At 44.4% G+C, this 26,033-nt stretch overlaps 1 protein-coding gene across 2 annotated transcripts in view; it reads right to left on the bottom strand.

The window, feature by feature from the left end:
- The window catches only part of RXFP2 (relaxin/insulin like family peptide receptor 2), a 54,124-nt gene that overhangs the window by 9,961 nt on the left and 18,130 nt on the right, over nucleotides 1–26,033 (bottom strand). For both annotated transcript variants that reach the window (XM_021065555.1, XM_021065556.1), the window contains exons 3-14: nucleotides 24,985–25,062; nucleotides 24,504–24,609; nucleotides 23,620–23,691; nucleotides 15,271–15,342; nucleotides 13,766–13,837; nucleotides 12,017–12,088; nucleotides 10,884–10,955; nucleotides 7,646–7,717; nucleotides 6,172–6,243; nucleotides 3,510–3,581; nucleotides 3,332–3,403; nucleotides 1,083–1,154 (exon numbers count right to left, since the gene is read on the bottom strand). In XM_021065555.1, the coding sequence (XP_020921214.1) occupies nucleotides 1,083–1,154; nucleotides 3,332–3,403; nucleotides 3,510–3,581; nucleotides 6,172–6,243; nucleotides 7,646–7,717; nucleotides 10,884–10,955; nucleotides 12,017–12,088; nucleotides 13,766–13,837; nucleotides 15,271–15,342; nucleotides 23,620–23,691; nucleotides 24,504–24,609; nucleotides 24,985–25,062 (904 nt within the window). The remainder of the gene's footprint in view (nucleotides 1–1,082; nucleotides 1,155–3,331; nucleotides 3,404–3,509; nucleotides 3,582–6,171; nucleotides 6,244–7,645; nucleotides 7,718–10,883; nucleotides 10,956–12,016; nucleotides 12,089–13,765; nucleotides 13,838–15,270; nucleotides 15,343–23,619; nucleotides 23,692–24,503; nucleotides 24,610–24,984; nucleotides 25,063–26,033) is intronic.

Raw genomic sequence — 26,033 nt, 5'->3', positions numbered from 1 at the left:
CGAGGGCTGGCAGGCGGAAGGGGTGGGCTTTGCGGTGGAGGTGTTTCCATTAACACCTTCCAGAAGGAAGATGAAGGAAGAATCCCCAGGCCACTCAGTAGGGGAGTGACTACTTCATTGTTCTGTTAATTTTTTTTTTTTGGGGGGGGTCCTTCTTGGCCTCAACTGGAGGTTCGTATTTAAAGCAGCAGCTTCTCCATCGAGTTCTGAGTTCTAGAAGGGTGGAACGTCTCTATCCTAAGACGACCTCACATTCTGCTTGCAACAAGGAAAGGATAGGTTGCCTCATGAAATATTTACCTAGTGGTGCCACAGAAAGCAAAATTATGAAAACCACGTGGATGTGCAGCGAATACTTGTCTTGGGGTGAAATCACACCTACTGCACAGACACAAACAAAACGTCCTCCCAAAGAAGGACCTCACACCAACCATTTCAGCCACTCGCTGCACCCAACTGGTAATCGTACAGCGAAGCCTCCCTAGTGTTGCGGATAACAATGGTTAATTTTCGAAATCATGAACACAGAGATTACACAGGCGATAAAGAAATGATCACGTCATAAACACATACATGCGCACAACTTCCACAGTGCACTTTAGCCAAATAGATTAACGTGACTTATCAAAAACTACTAGAAAGATGAATTACCTCCATTTTGCAGTGCACTTAGTAACAAACAACACCTGGAATTTACATAGCACCTTTCTTCCTAAGGGCTCAAATCTTAGAGCAGCCGACTGCTCACTCATGTGAGGTGAATTAATGTGTCCAGGTCTCCTGAGTACCATTAGCCAGGGACTTCATCTTGTGTAATATGTGGCATTCTGGTACCCTGATCTCTTAGTGGGCCTCAATTGGATAAACAGCGTGTTTCCAGAGAGAAGTGTCATTCCTGTCGGCACATCATAATATTGAACTCTATTTGAACAGGGACCAAAGGTGACAAAATTAAAAAGTTCTCAATAACACGACTTTTCTTGCATATAAACACATTGCAGCGATACATGAGACAGTTTATACACTAAAACATCTGCAACATTTCACCGTACGTTTGTCTCCGTTCGTTCATACATACATACATGTGAGAGAGATTCTTCATGGGCTGAAACATCCGTGTGCTTATACTGGCAATCTCTATCCTTTCCAGGTCTCTGGAAAATATGCACAACAGGTTTCATGCTTTTAGGGTGGAACGTCTGCATCACTGCTGTCGTTGTCACATCCTAAAAACCATGCTTCAAAATCTTAGGTTTATCGATGTAAATTAGGATGAAAAGTGGACCATAAGCTGTCTTAGACAATTGCCATTTCTTGTTACGCCTCCTGTCACTCAGTGCTGGCTTTGTCACTTCACAGGCAGAACTACTGTCTAATAAACCACATTCCTTCATTTCTCTGACTCGAAAGTGGCAGGGGTGATCTGTGTGATTATGAAGCTGGCTCTGGAGTTTGATTTTTTAAACCACACAATGTGGGTTAGGGGGTTTCAGACAGGAGCTGGAAACATCACTGAAATGAGTTTCGTGAGACCCTGGATTTGAACACCGTCATTCCTTCCCGGCCGGCCGCGGTGTCTTCGGGGTGGAACACCGCGGAGGCAACAAGAGGAGCGCTGGCTCAGCACAGCCGTTCCCTAAAACAGCAGTGGGAGCACAGCTCCTTTACCTCCGCCAGCCCCCTAAAATGTCCTCAGAAGGCTCCAGTGATAACCCCTAACACTCCTCATTTATCCAGAATCTTCTTCAAATATGGATTCTTTCAAGACTCTTAAGGATGCTTGAATTCAGGGAGTCTGGCACATTCCCAGGAAACATCAATGGGAAAAGGACAATCGAAAAAGACAGAAGCCTTTGGTTTTTTTTAAAGGCTTATTTTGAAAGATGTTTGAGGCTCACTCAGTTCCTTTTGGGCAAATATAAATGAGAATCTCTTGACAAGGTTCTGAGTTTTCCTCCTTTCCGTTGAGTTCTTTATAGAGGAACTGCCTCGCTTTGGGGGGATCAGAAGTGAGATTTGGGGAGCAATTATACTCCTGAATCATCATGGGGGCCATCCTTGTCCCCTCTCCCGTCTTTCACTCTCTAGCTTCCTCCTGGATTTAACCACAATTTTTGCATGATGTGGGTTATGTGATTATTTCATTTACAGCCTGTCATTTTCAAAAGAGCAGAGACTAGTGTACCTGAGTGCTCCAGACCTGGCTATGATTAAGTTAGTGGCCAATAATGTTTGTAAAATAAATGAATCTTTAGGAAAAAAAAAAAAAGAAATAAGACAATAGAGACAGAAATGAAGAAAGACAAGTATGGAGTAATTGCTACTTTGACTTTTCAGAAAGGCATGATGTGTAACTTACTACTTCGGCTTTTGGAATTCAATATGTGGTGAGTGAAGGGAAGATGGTTGGGTTTCCATCCCGAGATTTATCCTGACATGTAAGAATGATGTATCATTTATATATATTTTTTATATTCTAGCTTCTTGAGAGTAGGAACCAAGTCTTTTTCATTACTGAACGATCACGGATATCTACTGAGAGAGAATCTAAGTCTTGCATCAATTTCCAATATAGAACTATCTACCAAGAATAAAAAGTGCCATTAAAGATTGGTCTTTGGAATTAAATGAAGAAAGGTTTTTGGCTGAAATCAGGTAAGGTCGTAAGGTAAGGTATTCTACAGAAAAAAAAAAAAAGAAAGAAAACAGAACAACAAATTTTGACCAATAATGGCTATTTATGGGAAAGGAACGGATGAGGTTCAAGGAGTAACAAAAAGAGTTCTTGGTACCATTCGAAATCTCGTATGTTCGAAATGTTAAAATACTAAACAACATCAATTGTCTGAATGTTTATATCTGCGGGATACTTTTTTCTTCACTGGTTGGAAAGTAAAAAGCGTGCTCTACAGACTGACATCAGGCAGGCTGCGGTAGGAAGGGAGACGGAAAATGCAGGCAAGTCTCACATGATTTTTTTTTTTAACCAACTGCTTAGAAACAAAACTACTGCAAATCTAATTCTTGGTGAAAATTCTAAGATGAGATTTTTCCACATGAATCCGATTTTCAGGAAGGAGCTATACCTAACTTCCGACACAGAAATAAATGGTCATCGCACCCACTGAACGGGAAACGGTAAAAGATGAGATTTGCTGGCATTCAGTACCGACTTGACCTAACAAGGGTATATGCTCCCCTGTCTGAGGATGCCAGCTCACACGGAAAGCCCTCCTGGGGGTAAAACACCCATTTAAAAACAACTGCGGTTCTAAGTCAGGCACATCCATCCACTCAAATGATAATCAAGATAGTGCTGCATTTCACTTACAGAGACTGAAGCTGTTTAAGACTTTCAAACTGGTTCTTGTGGAGATACAAGAGAGGATTGGACGACAGATTCCTTTTGCGCCATTAGAAGGGAGGAGGAAAGAAGCATCGTGAAGTTATTATTTTGGAAGCTCAGATGTTGCCATTTAAATCCGATGAAGGCTGGAAGAAGAACTTACAGTTTTTGCAGAAGCTTCAGGTCTTTGAAAATGTGAGGTGGTAGCTCCATTATCAGATTGCTAGAGAGGTCCCTGTAGGCGACAGTGAAAACCCAAAGCAGTTACGGTGGGAGTCAGTGACAGTCCTTCCTCCTCACAACTGTCGCCATCCCATTGACATAACAGAACATACGACCCACTGTGACCCAAGGTAACCAACGTGGTCACTTGTTACACAACAAACCCGTGTTGAGTCTGCCAAACGGATGTGTTTTCCATCATGTTCAGACATGGGACATTTTGCTCATCCAGTTCCCGTCTGGAATTTCCTCTCAACCCCTGTCCAACATGTTCCCAATCTGGCTTCAATGTCTACTGTGATTAACTGCCTCTGTTTTAGGTACTCCTTGTACCTTCAACCATTTGTTGCCTCTGTGATTCCTACTTGGTTGATGTATATGAGTTCTTGTTTATCCAACTACATTGGAGGCTTTCTGAGGTCAAGACCTCCGTCTTCTCCTTACTTTGCATGCCAACTAAGACAGTACTGGCCACACAATATCTGCCCAGATGATCCTGAATGGAGAAGTTCACATGTTTTTAGTCTATTTTTATATGGTCCTATTTTTTAGAAGAAATTGAGAATTTAGGTCTAAACATAATAGTGGTCTCCAAATCCAGAAGGAATTATAGGAAAATGCTTCTCCAGATCGTGAAAAGGAGGTGTTAGGATAGAAAGAATCAGAAATCTTTAAGAGTTCAAAATAGCCTTCTGAACCAGAGAAGATGTGGTAAGTGAAACAGATGTGAAATTGCTAGGAGTCAATCAAAAGAGTTTATCTATCTTTGATGCTTTGGTGCTCCCAGTGGGTATGTGGGAGTCAGAAATCACCATGACTCGGTTCTTTCTCCAAAGAGGCTTACAACTATCGTAAGCAACTAGACTATCCAATAAGGAAAGAATGAGACAAATGCCATTACAGACGTCCCTGCTAGCAGGCTGGGAGGTCTGCTCTGGTGCCCCAGATGCAAGGAGCGCAATGGTTCATGGCGCAGACAGAAAGCTACGGTTGTGCACAGGTCAGAGAGAGGGTGACAGCAGAGCAAGATGACAATGAGCTCGTGCATCTAGAGGACGTCCCGCAAAGCGCTGCGCTGGAAAGTAAGTACAGTCTTGTGTGGAAGGGGCCTGAGGGACCTGGCCTCGCTGTGCTTAGTCCTCTTCAGGAGGACTTTGCGGTCACGAAGGCACAGTGACATCTAACATTTTTGTAAACTCGGGAAACACAAATGCCTTGTTCATGTTCATTCTACGGAATTCTTCTTCCATCACCCGATCCTATCTGGATTGGATGGATCACTGGTGGTCTTTAAAAAAGCAAGCGTCTCGTAGCCGGGCTCTTTTGGGGGAGGAAGGGAGTTGCTTTGCTTAAGTGTAGGGTAAGGGGAGAATCAGCGAACTTTTCAGAATGTGGACCCCAAGCCACTATCTCCTTAAGTTTGTATAAAAATATACTCCTGTTTTTCCCAGGCAGCTGCTCCATGCCACCCCCTGCAACCCAAATCCATACCCATCCCCCAAGGACTGAGCAGGAGTGTCCCTGTGAGAAAGAAGTGAGCTCTTCTCAGTGAGATGCCTTTAAATTTTTGCCATAAAACGATAATATTCTAGTTCTAATGCACTGCTTTGAACATTGTAGGTACTTAATAAATATATATTTTTTTCTTTTTGGCTGTGGCCAAAGCATGTAGAAGTTCCCAGGCCAGGGATCAAACCCACGTCATAGCAGCAGTCCACGCTGCTGCAAGGACAACCCCACATCCTTAATACTTCGCACTGCAAGAGAACTCCTATGATACTAATTGCTTTGATTAAATTATCTTAATTATTTCGAGTTGTTTTTCAAATTACTCTTATTGAGGTACTTTTCACAGCCCTTTCTGGATTTCAAAAGAAAATATAAAGAATGGGGGAGAAGATGATGAAGAAATTAACTTCCATTTTTAGACTTCAGATCAGGAAGAAGAGATATCTACCCTAATCACCAGTATTTGTAATGGAACAGACAATTTTAAATTCTAATGATATACCATTATGTGGGCTGCAATGAATTAATAAGAGATAAATAATTTTCAAAAGGCTTAGATCTACAAAACATATATCTGAACTGAAAAATGTACATGAGCTCTCTGAATATTTTTCAATGAGCCGCATCCTCTTTCTAGACACTTGTCTTTGCTTCATTTGCTATAGAAGCCATCATTTCTTAAGGGATAATAAGCATCTTCATTCGTTTGTTCACTTAAAATTAGTTAATATTATTTCAGTCAGTTATTCATTCAGCAAGCATCTGAGAAGGAACTGTACTCCAGCCATTAGACATAAAGATCCCTGAGTTTAAGCAGCGATGGAAAACTCATTTATTCCCAAACAACACACATATATATGAACTCACCCAAAGAAAAGAGGCAGGGAAATTAGAGTAGGCTAGATCCCTATCAAGCCCACTGTCTGATTTTAATTTGCTCTTAGGATAATGTTGGTTTTCTTAATTGATTTTGAATATCCAATAGTCTACAGGATTTTGACTGCTACTAGTGGATCTCACTAGTCATTTAAATCCATGTAAATTTGTAATCTCGAAGAAGCAATCATATTTTCCTAGTAGACAATGCTACTTACAGTTCTCCTAAATTTTTTAATGAAGAAAATGTCTTCTCTGGAACAATATCAATTTGATTTCTAGGCAGAAACCTGCAAGACATGGGGAGAGTCAGCACTGTTGGTCTGTGTCTGCTGAAAACCATCAGTCCTCACTGGGAAAAGCCATCGATCCGGGCGTAATTTAAGCAGCCTGCTTAGAAGTCTCGGAGGGAGCTGAGCCCTGCGGTGGAACCCAGGCCAGAGTTTCTCACCGTGGACACACGCACGTGCGCCGCCAGGACACGCTGCTGGAACGGACGTGAGGTGCTGAGTGCGCTCTACAGAGCTGTTTGGACTTTGATTATTCTAGAAAGTGTTTCTTCCCCAGCACTCACACATGTGATGCAAATCTGGACCCTTACGTTAATACTTCTCAGAGAAGGCCTCGAGAGCACCTTTGTGTGAGGCACGTTCCAGAAGGAGCAAAGCTTGAACCAACCCCATCTGGGCAACAAACAAGTTTGAATGTTGATGGAGGGACCATGGTTTTAGATCTCCTTTGTCTAGAGGTGGACTCCTCCGAGACAAACAGCAAAAAAGAGGGCTCGGCAGCTGACTGCCTCACGGGGGTGTGAACAAATGAGATAATGAGTGGGAAAGTGATTCAAAAGCTACGGAGGGCTACAGAAGAGAAGGCATGGAGGCCATTTGTTATCATTTTCCAGGGTTCCCTCTCATGACCCATGAGAAAAAGAAAGAACTCTTTGCATCTCCTTTGTGGGATAGCCTTTCCTTTTTCTTTTTCTTTTTTTTTTTTTTTCATTCAGTATATACTAATTTCCAGTCTGATTGATAAATTTGCAACCTGGCAAATAGCCTTTTCTCTTACCAGTCTGTCAGGAAACAAGTGGTTAAACTACAATAAGTGGATATATTGTGATTTTTCGTTTCCGACCACCTCTGGAATCAATGAACATTTCTAGGTACTTAGTAACTCCGATGAAAACAAAAGCTCATCCTTGCCTAGTGCAAATGTGCCCGTTGACCAATCCATGTGCCTTTCTGCCCCCATGAGACACATCGTCAGCAATCAGAATCTTTGGCCCATGCGACCACACAAGAGATTCTTCTCTTTAGCATAATTTTTTTTTTCTTTAAAGGGAGACATCAAGCGGTAAGCGTCACTGCAAGCACAACCAATCGTTGTACAGCCAGCCAGTTTCACATACATTATCTCATTTGCTTGCTGAGTGTGGGGTTAGGTACCAGTTCAGCTGAGAGAGGGCACAGAAATGACAACGGCCCTCAGAAAAGAAGGAGGCTTCAATGGTTGGCAGCTAAACCTAGGGCACGGCCTCAGCATCGAGATCCACAGGTCCATGGGTGCACTTTCTAGCGCTGCAGTTTCAGACCAAGGCTGTATAGAGAACACACTTTCAAATTCCCTGTCCGTGTTTTGATTTCCAAAGCTCTTGGCTTTCCCTTCATGTATTGAATCCCATTGTGTACTTACAGCACCGTGAGGGAACCGCACGACAGGAAGGTTGAATTCGTAAGGTGTTTTATCCCATTGCCTTCCAAATCCCTACAAGGCATGGAGGAAAAACATTTTCAATGGTTTTGCACAAATCCTACGTCCAGAGGCACGTTTTGGTGATATCACAGTTCTGAACTTTTTTTTCATTTCATTCCAATTTTTAGGCTTTTCTCCTAATTATTGCAGGGTCAGTATAATTGATATTCTGCTTCTTTTTCCCTCCCAGTCAGGGCTGGAGCTTTATAAAACTGAGGGAAAGGTCATCCCATCATCTAGGGAATGACTCCCTGGGCTGAATACCATAATTATCCTAATATTGCCACCGTAATCGTGGTAACTCCCAATTAGTGGGATTTTACAGTGTCGGGTACTGTTTGCTCTGAGTGCATAACACACGCTCTGGCACAGTTGGTATTACCACCCCCCATTAACATAAAAGGAATCTGAGGATCTTGGGAATTCACTTTTCTTCTGGTCACACAGCTACTGTGTGATAGAACTGACCTTCTAACCCACATTGGTCTGAATCTAGTGCCTCGACACTTGGCCATGACGTCATAGATTGTTATATTCTCACCCCCCCCCCAAGATGCCCGAGTCAGGATATGAATCCCAAGCTGAGTAATGGAAAGTGCCTGCTCTTTCTGCCTCCCTCAGTGATGCCCAGTGCAGTGTTGCTCTGAGGGTGCCCGGCACCAGGCCTCAGCATCGCCTGGATGCTGATTAAAATGCATATTACAGAGTTCCCACTGCGGCTCAGCAGGTTAAGAACCTGAAGTAATGTCCATGAGGATGTCAGTTCAATCCCGGGCCTCGCTCAGTGGGTTAAGAAACTGGCATTGCCACAATCTGCAGAGTAGGTCGCAGATACGGCTCAGGTTCAGCATCGCTGGGGCTGTGGCGTAGGCTGGCAGCTGCAGCTCTGATTTGACCCCTAGCCTGGAAACATCCATATGCTGCGAGCGCAGTCACAAAAAGAAAAAATAATAATAGTAAAATAAAATTCAGATCCCCAGGCTCCACTCCAGAGCTAGTGAATCAGAAACTCTAGGGCTGAGGTCCAGCATCTGTCTTATGTCCTTGGGTGGTATGCACCCATCGAGAAGCACAGGTGGAGAGCGAACGTTCTCCCAGGTGAACCTAAGACAGCAGCATCCCACACCCTCAGGGGACAACCTGGGAACACATGGCAGCTTCCAGCAGCGCCAAGGAATGAAAGGGCTGACTTCGCTGCCCAGTCTCCTAACTTCTTTCCCTGGTCAGCCTCCTACAGGCTTCCCTGTGCAAGACAAGCGCTCTTTTGCTGCCTCTGAACCTTTCTTATGCGCATGCTAAAATCGCCAATTCCTTTGTCATGGCCTTTAAAATCCTATTTTAAAGCCATCGTGGAGGACTTGTGAGAACTCTTTTTCACTCTTAAAACACAGTGACTACAAATCATCAATACTGTACCCTCTTGGAAGTCCAAATATTGCTCAGCAGAGTGGCGAAAATGCTTTCACGTCGCCTAAGTATAACACTTTGGAATTACGAGCAACCGTCCTGCCCGACAGCAAGTGAGGCAGGAGAAGCATGACCAAGGCAGGCGCTTCCTGCCCTGGAAGTGGGGTGAGCTGGGTCTGACCTCTCAGCTCTCATCTGTGATCAGCCTTGCTAATGAGTACATCTCTGCCTTGGGTGCCTATGTTTTCCCTCGAGTTTGTGGGAGCCTAGAGTGAAAACGAGTCTCCCCAGAACCCAGCGCTTGGCTGCTGGCTCCTGGTCTCCTCCTGCTGCCGATGCCCATTTTGGGGACAGGGTGGGGGCAGGCGGGGGTCCTGATCTTCTCCTGTCAGCTTTACTCTTTCCTCTTGGTTTCCCACTGTGGGGTGAACTTGCTTACTTTCTAAGTATTTTTCACCTTGATGAGTTTTCTTCTTGCGTTTTTCAGGTCATCATGCCCATTTTTAACACTTGGCACATTTACGTGAGACCTCAATTGCCTTAAAACGCCTTTTGATAACAGAAATTTTCAAAAATTAACAGAAAATAATTTCTTTTTTTCCTTTTTCAGCCACCCTCCCTCCCAGCGTATGGAAGTTCCCAAGCCAGGGATCAAATCTGAGCCGGGAACTTCGACCTACGCTCCACAGCTGCAGCAATGCTGGATCCTTAACCCACTGCATGGCTGGGGATCGAACCAGGGCCCCCAGAGACAAGCCAGATCTTTAACCCACTGCACCACAGTGGGAACTCTCACTTTTTTAAGTGGGTAAATAGACATAAGGTCACCTAATAGTGTTGTAACAAGTAATTCTGAGGCTGGTTCAGAAAGGATCAAAAGCCGAGGTACTAAAACGTTCTCACATTGTGGGTGCGGAGGCCCCTGATTTGACAACAAGGAGCGTTCAGGGTGAAGGTCGAATCCAGACTTTCTCGGGGCGGGGGAAGTCGCCGCCTGTGCCAACCCTGCCCGTCTCAGGAGACCCTGAGGAGGACGGCGGTGGAGGGCGGGGGTGGGGGGGAAGCCGGGCCGGCGCTTGAATGACGGTTTGGCTGGGGCTGGTGAAAAGCTAACAAGCAGTGGAAATGGTCCAGCACGTTCACTTCACAGAGCTCCGCGGAGCACGGTTACGTGACGACCACTGGGCTGATCCTGGGCCTAAAATCACAGAATTTACCAAACGGCAGCGGACTGTCAGGGAAACCGAGGGGTCTGTGTTGACCGCGTCCTGCGGGGGAGGAGGGGGGGCGCAGCCGGAGGCGAGGAGGCGGGTGGAGGCTGCCCCGTGGGGCGGGAGCACGGAGGCCCCACGGACCTGGCGGGTGTATCTGGGACGGCTTCCTGCAGGTGCCGCTCAGACGGACGTTTGGAGGCGTTACCCCAAAGGGTAAAGAAGCAAGACCTTTCAAGCTAAAGGAACAACACGTGCTCAGGGAACTGACTGTAGGGACATTTCGTGCATCTGGAAGGAAGGCTGGTGAGGAGAAGGGGCCGGGAAAGAGACTGGGTGGAGGAAGCGGTAGAAGCAGAGGCATCTCTGGAGCTCGACGTGGGGGGGGGGGGCAGTTTGAGCTTTACGCTCAGCCCCCTGGGGATTTGCAAACGATGTTTAAGCCAGGAAGTAACAGGATCAGATTTCGACTTAGGAAAGAAAAGCACAGAGGAGCCTTTGGTGTCTGTGTGAATTAACTTCGGGGCGAATATCAGCTTAGCTGCCACGTGCATACTCACAGCCAGTTGAGGTGCGGCATGTTGGCACACATCTGCCTGGGAAGGGCTTCTAAGTAGTTATTTACCATAGACCTTCACACAGAGAAGAGATGCATCAGAAACAACATGACAGGCCACTCTCAGGACAGTAGTCTTCCGATTTCCACAGTTTGGAAACTTGCAGGCTAATAACCTCAGTGCCTTCAGATGAAGCATATAAACATTGCGACCTCTTTAAAACGGTCCCTGGATGTGTGTATGCCATGGGCAAGGGAGCAGACGTCAGAGAAACTATGAAAGCCTGAGTGCGATACACAACCTCGGGATAAATGCGAAGCCGTGTAAATGTATGAAATGAAACAAACATATGCGTGGGGTCCTAGTTTTGAGGTTCATGTCATTTTCCTTGCCACCTTCCAATTTGCAATCATTTCCAGCCTCGTATATCCAAAGGTTCATCTGAAGGGAAATGTTCACCATTTACAATATTAAAAGGCCCCACTGGGAACTTTGGCAAATCTAAGAGGTGACAGTGGGGAAGAAAACGACTCATGAGGATATGGAGATGCATGATTAATGTATGACACTGTGGTCCCTTTTCACAAATGGAAAAATAATGATGCTGTAGGATCTACGGCGAAGGAACGGAATCATCCCCTGCTGATAAATCATCCCAGTGGTTAAGTGTATGAACAACCAGTGAAAGTGTAATTATGTGAAAAGTTTTGTGGACAGGACAAAGGTTTTGGAATTTTCGAGGACTCTTGCTGGGCCAAGGCACACTTTCCTTTGTTAAAAAAATGTGGTTGGAGCTGAACTCCTGGGAGCGCCTAACCGATGTAAATATAGTAAGGAGATAAAAATGAATACTATCTTTGGTCAACCACTGCAAATAAAAACATGCCTTAGGACTTAAGGGAATTAAAGGAGATCAAAAAGAAACGAAGTGGTAGGCTTAAAATATACCACGAGCCATGGCCAGGAAGGAGCGGCAGTCATTGTGGCTTGAAATACAGGAACAGTTTTGACTGATAGAAATTGTAGGGGGCGTTGATTTTCTTCAAGCTCTTTCTGTAAGCTTTTTTTTTTTTTTTTTTAGATGTCATTGCCATTTATAGACAGACAGATGGATTGGAAGGTAGAGGAATACTTACAAGAAAAACAAGGAATTTAATCCAGCAAACAACCGCTGTGAAATTCTGGTTATGGGATTGTCGTCCAGAATTCTGACAAAACACATCACAAACATGTCCAGTGTTAGAGACACTTGTGAAATAAGACCGGGAAGACATAAAAGGCCATGGCGATCCTGCCTCCCCCCGACACCTGCTCTCTTTCCTATGTGTCCACACTGGGCTCAGGTCTCCTTCCAGAAAGCTTTTCCTCCACCTTGTGGTTGGAAGGAGGCTTTCCTCAAGATGCCCAGACCCCACCCCAGCCCTTCTCATGTCCACTCTGATGGCCTTCTCCCCCTGCATCCACCTCCCACTGGACTTAAGTGCTTCACCTCTGGCGACCTGGGTCTAGACAAGCTGCACTTATCTACGGGCTGAATAAGGGATCCATAAACGCTTTGACCTACGGATTGACCAACTGAGGAATGAACGGGAAAAAAACTCTTAGGAAATCACAACTGCTTCATTGATCTCCTGGTGTTTAAATGATGTCCTTAGTGAGGTCTATGCAAACAGACTCATTAAGAGCTTGAGGGTGAAAGAGCGAAAATATTTACAAATTCAAATCACTGCTCTTAACTCTACATGGTATTTTCCTAGAAAACAATAGGTAAGGGGTCAAGTTCCCTGGCGGCTGAGTAGGTTAAGGACCTGGCATATCGCTGCTGCGGCTCAGGTCACTGCTATGGCACGGGTTCAATCCTTGGTTTGGGAATTTCCAGGTGCTGTGCATGGCCAAAAAACACAATAAAACAAAACAAAAACAAGAAAACACAGATAAGGGGAAATACGCCTTCTTTTCTTTGGCTGCCTTTGAAGCCAGATGCCACTTCCTCTTACTCTCAGAGGTACCTGAGGGCAGGATTTGGAGAAGGGAGCTACACTGAGCACCTGCGGTATGCCAGGCATCCTGCATGTGGTGCTTTATACACGTTGTATGACTTAATTCTCACAACACCCCTCTTAGAAAAAAGGGGTTACGATTATAGTTTAGAGGTGAGAAGGAGGCCTAGGGAGATCAAGAAAATCGCCTGGGACATTAAGCCTGGGTCCATGGCCTCCGCAGGGATCTGGACGCTGCAGCCCTGGCTCTTCCCACTCGACCAGGCTGACCTACGGAAAACAGGGAAACCTTCGCAGCTTCTAACTGCCCTTTGTTGGTTTCCTGATGAAAACACGGACCTCTGACATGAGAGTCCCTGGAATGGAGCTGGTGGCTAAGCCTGCAAAGTGATGAGATTCCATAAGCTCCTATCTTTTCAGTCTTTTCTAGGATTTCTCTGGAAATCAAAAAAGTCCTTAACTTGCTTACTTTCTGGGTCAATGTTTTTCAACAGAGGGCATTTCCCCCCCCCCCCGCCCCCCCGCCCAGGCCACATTTGGGACTGCTGGAGATGTTTCTGAATTTTCACGACTCTGGAAGCAAGTACTACTGGCACCTAGCGGGGCGTACGGCACAGAGGACGCTAAACCCTCTGGGTAGAGAAACCTCACTATGGGTGAGTGCCGGCGGGAAGGCTCAGAAGCCCACCTGGAAAAGCATGGCACTGATTGCTCTTCACACAGCCACCGCCTGAACTGCTTGAGTAACGGGCTCCAGATGATGTGATAAGCAGAAAAATAAGTATGGTAGACAAGCCACATAAATAGATGGACACTGAGCCAGCCCTGAGGAGTGTCATTAGGCCTGTGGTGCTTTACGAGGGAAGGAGAAGCTGGAATACTCACAGCCACGTTAGCCGGTGTAAGTCTCTGAATACTCCAGGGCTGAGAGTCGTAATGCAGTTGTGGTTGAGATACCTACAAAGAGCGTGGGTAAGGAAATGAGGCAAACATGATACTCCACGTTAGACACATCGAATTCGAATATGAGCCACTGAGGATGCTTACGAAGTATGCACGGTGGTTTCTGAAAGCGCTTTGCTAGATGAGCAGGAGGAGGAAAATCAGGGAACAGCCAGGGGACACGGACCACCACAAGCCTAGAGTGACACCCCCCAGGGCCGGGACCAGAAAAGTGGCCAAAAATCATGTTTGGGGCTACTATGTTATATTATACTAGATTATATTATATTATCATGTCAGAATAAAACAAATATGTGAGGTGATTTTTGCTTCTGTCTTTTTGGTCACGTCCTTAATAGACTAACGTCTGAAGAAAGTACATAGGTAACTTCGCAAGAGTTAGAAAAAAATAACATGCTAAATGACCCAAACTTGAGACGGCCGTGATAAAGAGAGTCTTTGGATCTGCCTTCTGGTGAAACTAGGAATTGTTTAATAACTAATGTAAGTATTTGTGAACACCTGTGTCTCCCCCTTCTTCCCATCCAGAGTCAAGCCTTTAAAAAGTGCCCCTCTAATAAAGAAGATCGGGACATACACACAACGGCAGACAACTCAGCCTTAAAAAAGCACAAAGTAATGCCATTTGCAGCAACACGGACCCAGCTAGAGATGATCAAACTGTCAGAAAGTGAGGGCAGGAGTTCCGGTCGTGGCGCAGTGGTTAACGAATCCGACTAGGAACCATGAGGTTGCGGGTTCGGTCCCTGCCCTTGCTCAGTGGGTTAACCATCCGGCGTTGCCGTGAGCTGTGGTGTAGGTTGCAGACGCGGCTTGGGTCCCGCGTTGCTGTGGCTCTGGCGTAGGCCGGCGGCTCCAGCTCCGATTCGTTCCCCTAGCCTGGGAACCTCCATATGCCGTGGGAGCGGCCCAAGAAATAGCAACAACAACAATAACAAAAAAGACAAAAAGACAAAAAAAAAAGAAAGTGAGGGCAGAAAGAGAAAGACAAATACCCTATGATAGCACTTCTATGTGGAATCTAAAATACGACACAAATGAACCCAGCTATGAAAACAGAAACAGACTCACAGACACGGAGAACGGATTTGTGTTTGGGGAGGGGGGAGTTTGGGTTTAGTACATGCAGACTATTCCATATGGAAGGGCATAAACGAGGCCCTCTGCAAAGCAGAGGGAACTGTATTCAGTATCCTGAGATAAACCATAATGGAACTATATGTGTACCCGAATCCCTCTGCTGTCCGGCAGAAATTAACACAACACTGTGACTCAACTGTACTTCACTTTAAAAAGCATAGAACAAAATAAGATAAAATAAAAAGAAGCGTGCACTTTTTGGAAAATGACAAAAATAAAAAGTACCATTGTACCCTTTGAATCTTCACTTACAATTGTACTCATAATAATAAAAAAGTCACACTCACAATATTTGCAGATTATGTAATCCAAAGAATGCTTTCCTGGATATATGTCTAATACGATTGTGCTGAAGGAATCTGGTAGGAATAAGAGAGAAGAGTCATGCGGTTATGGATCACGTGTGCTCCGTTAGCTGGTTGAACAGGCTCTCCACTCTCTTCACCTAAAGACAATTTAAGTCCCACGCCCTCGAGGCAGAAGCACAGCCAGTGAGAGCAGTGCCGGCAGGGGTCAGATCCCGGCATCTCTGACCTGATGTCCCACTGAGGTCCGGGGGGCTGGTGAGGAGGGAACCAGTCCTGGTCTGCACCCTGGCACCCTGGCGGCCTTCTCTCGCTGCCCGCCGTGCAGGAGCTGCTCACCACACGGGACCAGCCAGGCCCTCCCCGCAGAGCTTTCGCACGCATTCAGAACAGACACCTCCCTTATCGCCTCTCCCCTCTAGCCCCTTGAAACAAGGAGAGGGCGAGTCTTACTCTGTTCTGGGCTGAGATGCAGAGTGAGAAGCACACAGCTGGTTAGAGAGGGACTCGAGGTGACAAATGGCATCAGCGGTTGACCTGGAGCCAGTGCCCCAACTGAGCTCAGAGGGCCGTGATTTACTTAACCTCTGAAGCGATCTGCAACTTGGTGAGGATTATTCAGCAGCAGCACCGTCGGGCCTCCCGAAGGAAATAATGTCCATTTCCTGTGCTCATTATACAATGGGAGGTTAGCCCTGAAGCTGCATTTTCTAAAGGCCTTTAGGCAGGAAATATTCTCACTACTCAGGGTAGCTAAGGGCCACAGAGTCTTCCGAATGGCTTCCCTATCTCTTGATTTGATTTGCTTCCTAAAATATTCTACAACACTCTCTTACTATTATGATACTTCCCTGCCAAACTGTCGGTAGATTCTGTGCTCGTTCAGCATGTGGCCGTGCTCTGGATTGTGTGGTACCACGATTATTCCCTAGCAAAGCTTCCCAGCCTTGAAGTCATGCATGTGTCACAGGTGTGCCAGGATACTGACATCCTTAGCCCCCACGGTGGCAAAGCCAAGCCAAGATTATCTTCCAGTTATTAACAAACCCATCTTGCACTGCAAGCATTGAGCAAATACTGTCATTTTCTCCGTGCATCACCATGTGGAAAAGGTGGGTACTACAGAGCTCATGGCTTCCATCCATAGTGACACACAAAGCATCAAGTTCAGCCCCACGAAGTAAACTTGAAACCCAGTAGGACCCTGTGGCATTCCCTCCCTCTCTCCCTGCTGCACCAAGCCTGTGAGGAGAGGCTTCACACTGCAGCACCAATTCTGCCTTTGCTTTAAAGACCTGCTGCCAATAGAATGCACCCATACAGATCAATATCTGTTTTAGCATTTTCAGAGCCCCTGGAGTGATGGAATAAAAGCTAATATGGCAAATTATATTATAATAGCAAATGAAAATAGAAAAATAATACCATAATATAAAGATTTGAAGTTCCTCTTAAATACAAAATTGACTACCTATCTGGTGCTATTTACATTTTATTCTAGATAATTAGGTCAAAAGTGCAATGCAGGAGTTCCCGTCGTGGTACAGTGGTTAACGAATCCGACTAGGAACTGTGAGGTTGCAGGTTCGATCCCTGCCCTTGCTCAGTGAGTTAACAATCCGGCGTTGCTGTGAGCTGTGGTGTAGGTCGCTGACGCAGCTCGGATCCTGCGTTGCTGTGGCTCTGGCGTAGGCCGGTAGCTACAGCTCCGATTTGACCTCTAGCCTGGGAACTTCCATATGCCACGGGAGCTGCCCAAGAAATGGCAAAAAAAAAGACAAAAAAAAAAAAAAAGTGCAATGCACATTTTGGAGTTCTCTTGGGGCACAGAGGGTCAGGGATCTGGTGTTGTCACTGCAGCAGCCCTGAAGCTTCCGCATGCCATGGGCATGGCCAAGAAAGGGGCATGCACATCTCACTTACATGGGATCAATCTTGAAGAAACGGGTGCAGTCATAAACTGTGAGTTTGGCCTCGTGCTTTTGATCTGCACGGCTCACCGGATGTGTACAGTTTAACTGTCTTCACTGGCATGAGTTAAGACTCTAACTTCTTAAATAATAGTCTCTAGTCTTCTATTTAGCCAGCTTCGCTGGCACCGCATAAAGAGTTAGAATCCCAGGGCCCTTGTCTCAGACTTAGGCTGCTGAATTCTAACTTGATCCTCTAGTGTCTGCTTTCTTCTTTGCAGAACAGTAGCTTCGTGAATATGAGGGGAAATTTGGAAACATGACAATTTGGCATGTGAGGTCCTCTTTTTATTCAGAGCTGAGACATGAGCCCGTTTGATATACTTTACACTGAGTGGCTTTTCTAAGAATAACTTACTGGTTCATGAATTCCTGCTGTTTCAGCTGTCAGGACTTTTCAAGCAGAAACGCCAGGAATTTATGTACCTGAAACTAAAGCAAATAAATGCCTTAAGGACATGCATGTTTATAGGCTATTTTTTAATGCAACGTTTTGTATTCATGAGCCAGGCAGACTCCTTGAATTACACTGTGTGGCCAATGATTGTGTTGAGTGAGAACCCAGTTTAAGAAGGAATACCTAATTTATACAAGATTTATGTCACGGTAAGAAGAACTGCTGTGAGTTTCTGTGGTAGCAGTGATAAAGTATTACGGCCAATCTCATAAATTCTATTTTACTTCTCTGAAAAGTCATCTTAAATTGCTTCTTAGGCTCCAGTGTTACAAAGTTTGAAAGATTATTAAAATGAATAAAGTGATCACTAGTAAAGGCATTCAGATAAGCTGAATGACGTTTATTCACCTAGCAATTAAAATTTTATTTTCACTTAGGAATAATTTTTTTTTTGGATGCCTAAATGACCTCAATTTCACTGCGAACATTTCAAGCGTGCAAGACCAAAGACTCACGTGGCATTAAATTGGGTGACCTCTTAGGATATATCCCAACACAACTTAAAAATGCATATCAACTTTATTAGCTCAATACAATCTAAATCACATATTCATGCATGTCCTGGTTGAAGAGAATAAAGCCCAGATTCTTAGCCTAGCCTTCAAAGGCCCTACAATCAGGGCTCAAAGTCCTCTCCAGCACATGCTCCATCATTTCCTGTGGGAGCTCTTTTCCTTTAGACAAACTTTTCTGGTCACTATCTTCCCAATATCCTTTGAGGGTTTCTGTGTATGTTCCTTGGTTCTCCTTGCTGGAGATGCTCCCACTTCTCTTTGGCCCTGTGTGTTTGTCCTACACATCATTCCTTCAACAAATACCATCGCCCCGCATGTAGGTTTCAGCATGTGTGACAGTGAGGGGTAGTGGCAGTACATGCTACTGAGAGGACCAGGAGGACCAGCCAATTCAGGAGGAGGGAATGATGCTTAGTGAGAGGTTTCTTCAAAATTCAAAGATGAATGTGAGGGGTTCACAAAGCTGGAATCATAACTGAAAGCACGACTTAAGGCGTGTTCAAAACTCAGACAGTGGAGAACGCTATGGGCGACAGAAATGAATTTCTGGTTATAGTTTAGAATCAAGACAATGTTAAGGAACAAGCCCAAGCCTGCTGTACGGGACCTGTTTGAGAAGATTATGAAATAATAAAAAATATAAATTTTAAACTCCTACATTGTCCTTATCTTCTCTGTCAAAACAGATGATCTCAGAAGTGAATAAACAGGATTTGGGGGTGTAGCAGTGAAAGCCCAAGATGGCAGACTATGCTAATCAAAATGGGCCAAAGCCCTCTGGTTTGGACAATTTCTCCTAGACACTGAGAAAGACGGAAAAGGCGAACACTCGGTCCACAATCAATTACCGAGGAATCTGGAGAAAGGCAGAGCAGCTGAGAAATTAAAGGTGGCAGATGAGTTTTGATTTTTCAACAAGGGAAGAAGCAGCTTTCGCAAGCTCCAGCTGCACGAGCTGCCAGCTGGTGCTGGCCAAGATCACAGGACAGGATATTGCGATGCGGCTGTGCAAGCACCTCAGCAAGATCTCCAACAGGGCAGTTCACGAGAAACAGGGCACGTCAGACCAATCTGGTTTTCTTCTTGGAAAGACAGCCTGGATAAAAATGTGTGGTCGACTACTGATGCGTCTCCCAGGCATCTAAGTGGTTTTGTGATGTCTTTATGGACAAAATAAAGATCATTACACATTATCTGAAGGATGATGCTGAAGGGATGTGGAAAGAAGATCTGGCCCGGGCCGCCCCATATTCACTCCCTGACCTGGGCAAAGACAGTTCAGCTTATTTTCAGATGACGAATGCTGGGAGGGATGGGGACTTTGCCGGATGATCCAGAAAGACCTTTACAATCTGGTAAGAAAAGCTGAATCCAACAGGATAAAACTGAAAAGGGATACAGGAAAAGTCCCACAACTAGAGCTCAGCTCTAAGTGCACAAGGACCAGCTGGAGATGCTGTCACGTGTCAGTCACGCTTCTGGCACAGGATCAGAATTTTAGAGACACAGTCACTTCATAGGAGTTAGGAGTATGACGTGGCCACAAAAAGAGCAAAGGCAACCTTCACGTATATGGAGTTTAGAAAGGAGGGGTTGCTGGTTTCCCCCAGTTCTGCCTCTGCATGTGTCATCCAAGTGAAAATATCCCGTTTATTCTAGATACTGTACATAAGGAAAATGTAGGGGACCATACCCGGGGAAGTGTGACCAGAATGATGAAAGGATTTGGGGGTTGAAAGCAGGCCCTCTGGGGAAGAATTTAAGGATTTGATGTTGCTTGAGGAAGAGGCTCGGGGGTGGGGGTGCGGGGTACTAACGGCCAGCTTCAAGAATCAGAGGAGGTGCACAGAAGACTTACTGGGTGTGTTCTGACCAGTCTCATGGGGTAACTCTCAGAGCTGTGGGGAGTTTAGAGATGCCTTGGACAAGAGAAACACTGGCAGAACAATTTACCAGCATATTGTTTGAAATTCCTTCCCTTAGCACATCCCGATGCCCTTCCTGGTTTATTTTTTTCTGTAATAACTAACACACGAAAGGTTTTTTTGTTTGGGGTTCTTTTTTTTTTTTGCTTTTTTTAGGGCCACACCCAAGGCATTTGGAAGTTCCCAGGCTAGGGGTCAAATCAGAGCTGCAGCTGCCAGCCTACACCACAGCCACAGCAACGCTGGATCTGACCTACACCACAGCTCATGGATCGGTTACCCACAGCTCATGGATCCTTAATGCCGGATCCTTAACCCACTGAGCAAGGCCAGCGATCGGACCTCATCCTCACGGATACTAGTCGGGTTGGAACCTGCTGAGCCACAGTGGGAACTCTGTCCTTAATTTTTATTTTTACCTCCATTGGAAGGTGAGTTCCTGGAGGAGAGGGCTTTTCATGGGTGTTGTTTACCGCCATATCCTTGATACTTCATAGGTATCGATAAATATTAGCTGAAAAAAGGAACACCATGCGGTGTGGCAGCTCTTACCCTCCTGCTGTCTCTCCCAAGGGTTCTGGGGCTGCCCGTCTAGTTTCTTCCCTCCCCGACACCTTCTCCTGGGGATGGCTTGTGTCTTGCTCTGTCTGTTGTTATAACGCAGCATCTTGAGGAAAAGGTAGGAGGGAGAGCCAGGAGGGACAAGGGCTTGCCCGACACTGGAGGAGATTTTTCTGGGCATGTGGGAAAGAGCTGCAGGAGGAGCTAAGTCGGGGTGCCGGGCGGGGGCTGGGGGGGGGGGAAGGAGATTCAAAGAGGGGTTGCTGAGCTTCTGAGCTGCTTTAGGATATCTGGATAATGCTTACAAAGAACTTAGTTTATTTTGAAACCGAAGCTCATGCTGGACGTTTTTGTCAATGGTAACAATATTCTGAGACTGGCTCACGAGGGTGAACCTCAGGCTACCAGCGTCAGAGCTCTAAAACTTGTCAGCAGGCTGACTTTGGACAAACAGCCTTTTTCCCCCAAGGGTGGTTTCCTCATCCCTGAAAGGAATCTACTGATGACTCCCCGACGGGCGGACGTGGAAGACCAAAGTTCAAATGAGAAGTCTAAACGTCAGAAGTCTTTGTCAACTTTAAGAAGAGAGATATAAATGTAAGAAATTGCGTTTTAATCCCCTGTAATAACCTCGCATATAATAGACACTGGATGAATGTTTATTGATTAAGAGTCTTATAATCGTTTTTCTCTGAGTCTCTGGGAAAATCAAATGGCCCAGGAAGCACCACATAGCAAGCTTGCACTGAGAGAACCCCTGCTGGGTGGTATTCAGCGTCTGATGTGGTAACTAAGTTTTTCTCAAAGCAGAATGCAACTTTTAATTGGATAAATGTCCAGCTGACTGGGACAATCGGGGGGGGGGGTGATAGGAAAGTTGGGCCTCGATAATCCACGTTAGCGCATCCACATTCTTCCCTTCAGTGGCTCCCAGACACAGAGAGAGAAGGACTGACACAGATCAAAGCTATGAGCCAGTGGTCCGGGGAAGGACTTGGCCTGAGAAGTCAGTATCCTCGCCTGATCTTCGAATGATTCCTCTGCTAACACAGAAGACAGCTTTTCCCCAATTAGGGGGCAAAAAGGTCTAGGAGGGGGTTCTGCTCGGGACAGAAGAGTATGCGTTGGTAAAAGATTCAATGAGATGCTAAATTTCTCTCCATCTCTAGGTCTCCGGTTATTGTAAAATAAACAGTGCGCTGGGCATGAGAGGATACCAACTCTAATTCTGGCTTTTCCACTAATTTGTTGTAAATCTTAGGTAAGTCATTTAACGGTTGCATTATTTCTAAATAAGGAGAAGATTTAATTAGAAATTAATATGGCTTCTATGACTCTAGGTAACAGAATTTAAGCAGCTGCTCTTATAAACGTGACTATTTTCCCTTCCTTTCTGTTCATGGTATTTTATTTTTCTTCCCTTGAGCATTATTCAAGGAGCACAAGGACAATGTTGATTCACAGAATGAACGTGTTCTAAGAATTTCCTGTAAGACCAGCAGCAGTAACAGCTAAGCCTTCTTCTCTAGAGGAACCTGGAACCCCAGAGCCAATCAATGCACAGCCTCCAGTGGGGCAGTGACAACATGGCCACCTGGCCCAGGACAGAGCAGAAGGAGGTCACTGCGGATGGAAACCGTGGGGGCTGTGGTCAAACCCAGGCTCGAATCTCCGTGTTCACACAGGATTCGCCCTCACCAACGGGCTCCTTCACAGACTCCCTCTCCTTGGGAGGGAATCTTTCCCTGATTCATGAGCAGGACAGAACTGCTGAAGGCAGTTCATACCAAATGGGTTTGGCCAGTATCAACAAAGAAACAGATTTATTTTTATTCCTGGGATTTTAACATATGTCACAATTCCAGAGGCCTTCTCTTCTGTCCTGAATGTCAAAGGGCCATGTGGTTGAGATGAAGGTTACGCCCAAGGGCCTTACAGTCTTGTCGTGCTAATTTTCTAATTTAGTCTAATGATCATCTTGGCAAGCGCAGCAACTTGACCTCTGTGTCATCCCAGAGTGAGTGGGCTCAGAGGGGCCGACACATAGCCACCAAATTCTCAAGAAGCGGAATATTTAATTTCTTTATTTAAATAGGATGTATTCCGTTCCGCGAATCGGAACGTTCTTATTCCCTATCCAGGGCAACTTCCCAAATACTTTAGTATTTAAATGAGTCACTTGGGAAGTTAGTGCAGTCATCAGACGGTTACTCCGTGAGCAGGGAGTCAAAGCAAAGAGACTCTCCATCCTGATAGGGAGAGTCTCATCAAACCAAAGTCCGCGTGAGGTTTGGCGCAGATGGACAACCATCGCTGCCCCTAAGAGACTATCTCTATGGACTGTATCTCCCCGCCTCTGGTTTTCTTTCTTTGATGATGCTGGAAGCATCCTGGCACTCTGCTTCTCATAGCTGACTGTGTCCTGTTTATCATTTCTTTCCCCAGATATGCTGATATCACTTATTTCACAAAGCTGGTGCTTTTGCTCTTATCCTGGGAGACAGTCCATATTCTATCAACACGTGTTTAAATGATGCGATGGTTTTTGTCTATGCTAATAACTCTTCTTCTGAGTTAAAAGGTGCATCTGGTGCCACTGAAGCTGCAGATGATCCGGAGTAAAAGCATGGGGACTGCATATTTTCTTACTGCGATGCTGGATCTTAACTCAAATTTAACTCTCCGAAAAAAAAGTTTAAATAAAACCGGTTCAGATATTTTAAATTATGAAATGGAAAGTATACTTTTCAATGTTTTATTGTCGAATCTAAATTATATTTAGAAAAATAAATTTAATGATAAAGGTAATCCACTTCATATTTCATTTTACTTTTAGATGAAAAACATCTTAAACAAAACATCCCATAGGTTTTCCCATAAAAACACTATTAATAGCTACTTACATCTTTTTAAGTTCTGTGTATTTGATGAAAACTTTATCTGAAAGACTGTGAATATTGTTTTTCTTAAGAGACCTAAAACAACATGTAAAGAAGACTTTATTATGGATTTTATGACCAACCAAACTCTTTCCTAGAAGCTGTATGCTTGAGAAATAGGCTCCATACTACTTAACACACATTGAAAATGCCTGTAATAAACGAAAACTTTCATGTGAGAATGAAAAGTCTACAAAGCAAAATTAAAGCTGTTTGCACATATCTGACAAGGTTAACCAGTTAGTATAACAGACAGAACATCTAAATGTGATTTAATTTTTTCATTTATTCTCTAGATAAACAAACCCCAAAAAACAGCAAAAATCCTAACCAACTCACGCATGCCCAAATTATGGTAGGTCTGCAAGCAAATTCCTCAGGCTCTCAAAACTTCTATGAGAGTTCAGAGAAACCTGCATGATTGTGCCCCAGCTAGCCACACGGGTCTTTTCGACCTTTGCAGTCTTGAACAAATTACCACTATTTAAAATGAGATAGAGTAAGTGAATGCACTTCCTTTTCTCCCCCCAATTTTATTTTTACTTATATAGTAATGGTGTATTAGTAATAATACATAAATCCAAAAATAACTGAAAGTAATAACACCAAACCCCAGAATGTTTATGAGCTAAAGGATAACCTGGCTAATTTAACATACATTGTTTAAAAGATTCTTTTTTCTGGAGAAGAAGCATGCAGAACTCTCTGATGGCTGGAGATTTTAAAGGAAGTTTCTATTATCTTGCTAATATGTGAGCAGCATAAAACAGAACAAAGACAGATTAGGTTAGACTACACAGTTCTCAAACGACTTTAGGAGCAAAGACCAAGGTTTGAATTCTACTCACAGTAAAGTCACATTGCTGGAAACAGTTGGCACAGACGTCAAACCAGCATTTATACAATCCAACTCCGTTTCTTTGCAGTAACAGCGTTGTGGATACTGATTTAAAACTAGGGGGCAAAAGTCACAATTCAATAGGAAAAAAAAAATACTTCCTTTAATTATGACTTTATCTCTAGTAACTGATATTGTTCTTTTTTCCATTGAATGTATAACAGTTACGTCTTGTTAAATGAAATGATTCAGGCCCACAATAAAAGCAAACAAGAATTCTCTCCTGGTTAAATACAGACTCATGGTATTCATCTCAGGTCTGGCTTCCAGGGGTCATTTCAGAGGCATTTAACAAGGGATCAGAAAGATACCACACAAAGGTTTAAACAGCATCAAAGCACATAGTGAAGCAAGATTAGGGTCTCCTCAGGGAAAACGCGAGTATGCTGTTCACAAAGCTGATACTGAGTCTTGGAACCAATACCACTTACAGCACTCCTGTGTTAATGCCACATTATTAGCATTTCCATGGACTGTGCCAAATATAGTCGCCCATCCACTAGTGTCTCCTGTGAAACACACGGTGATGAATATGTGTCAGTTATTCCATGAATCAAATAGAAATTACAAAACAAAAGTATAAAAAATTGATCACGAAATCAATTCAAAAATTTAAGTAATAGAAAGATAACAACGATGGCGAGGACGAAAAAGGGGGGCAAACATCTGGAGTTTGGTCTGCTGCAATTACAACCAGTCAAAATGCATGTACCATACAATACGTAATGGAAATAGACGACCATTTCTACACACGTTTCCGTCTTAAAAAATGTCACCTATTGCTACTGCTGACATTTTAAATGTTTGGTAATCTTGCGGTCCTCAGCAGAAAACGTATGCTGAATTTTATTTTGTCACAGGTACATGTGTACGTAAGTACATACTTGATGGATGCAATGAGTTCTAATAAAACTTATGGCGCTTGACCTTTTCAATCAAGCAAAAACAAAGGTCCTTTTTAATAACGTCTGTCTAATACAAAGGAGAGAAATGTATCTTCTCAATTTGTCAGATGGCACGATCTGCTTGATACCAACTTTCTCCCTTTCTTTTTGCAATAAAAGTATATTCTTTTATGTATGCATGTATGTATTGACTGTGCCTGCAGCGTGCAGAAGTTCTTGGGCCAGGGGCCAAACCTAAGACACAGCAGTGACCATACCGAATCCCTAACTGCTAGGCCACCAGGGAACGCCAAAAACTCTATTTGTTCAAAAAAGAAGGCCTGATTTTGAAGTATCATTACTATAGCATAAGCTATTAAAATGGTACAACAGGCACTATAATGTATGATACTGAAGTTCTTACAAATGGAAAGGTAAATTTAAGTTGCTGTCCAGGGGTGCCTTTGATCCCTGCAAATCTTAATTTATTTTTACTTTTGATTAACAACTTCAACGGTTTTTGAACTGCTTCTACTTGATGCCTTTCCACGAAGTATTTAGGGCGTGTTGAGAACACCCTCATGAGATACATGAGA

Source organism: Sus scrofa, chromosome 11 (assembly GCF_000003025.6).
Source record: "Sus scrofa isolate TJ Tabasco breed Duroc chromosome 11, Sscrofa11.1, whole genome shotgun sequence".
In the NCBI taxonomy this organism is placed as follows: domain Eukaryota; kingdom Metazoa; phylum Chordata; class Mammalia; order Artiodactyla; family Suidae; genus Sus; species Sus scrofa.
The sequence above is the reverse complement of the archived record's forward strand: the minus strand, read 5'-3'. Positions and strand labels throughout refer to the sequence as shown.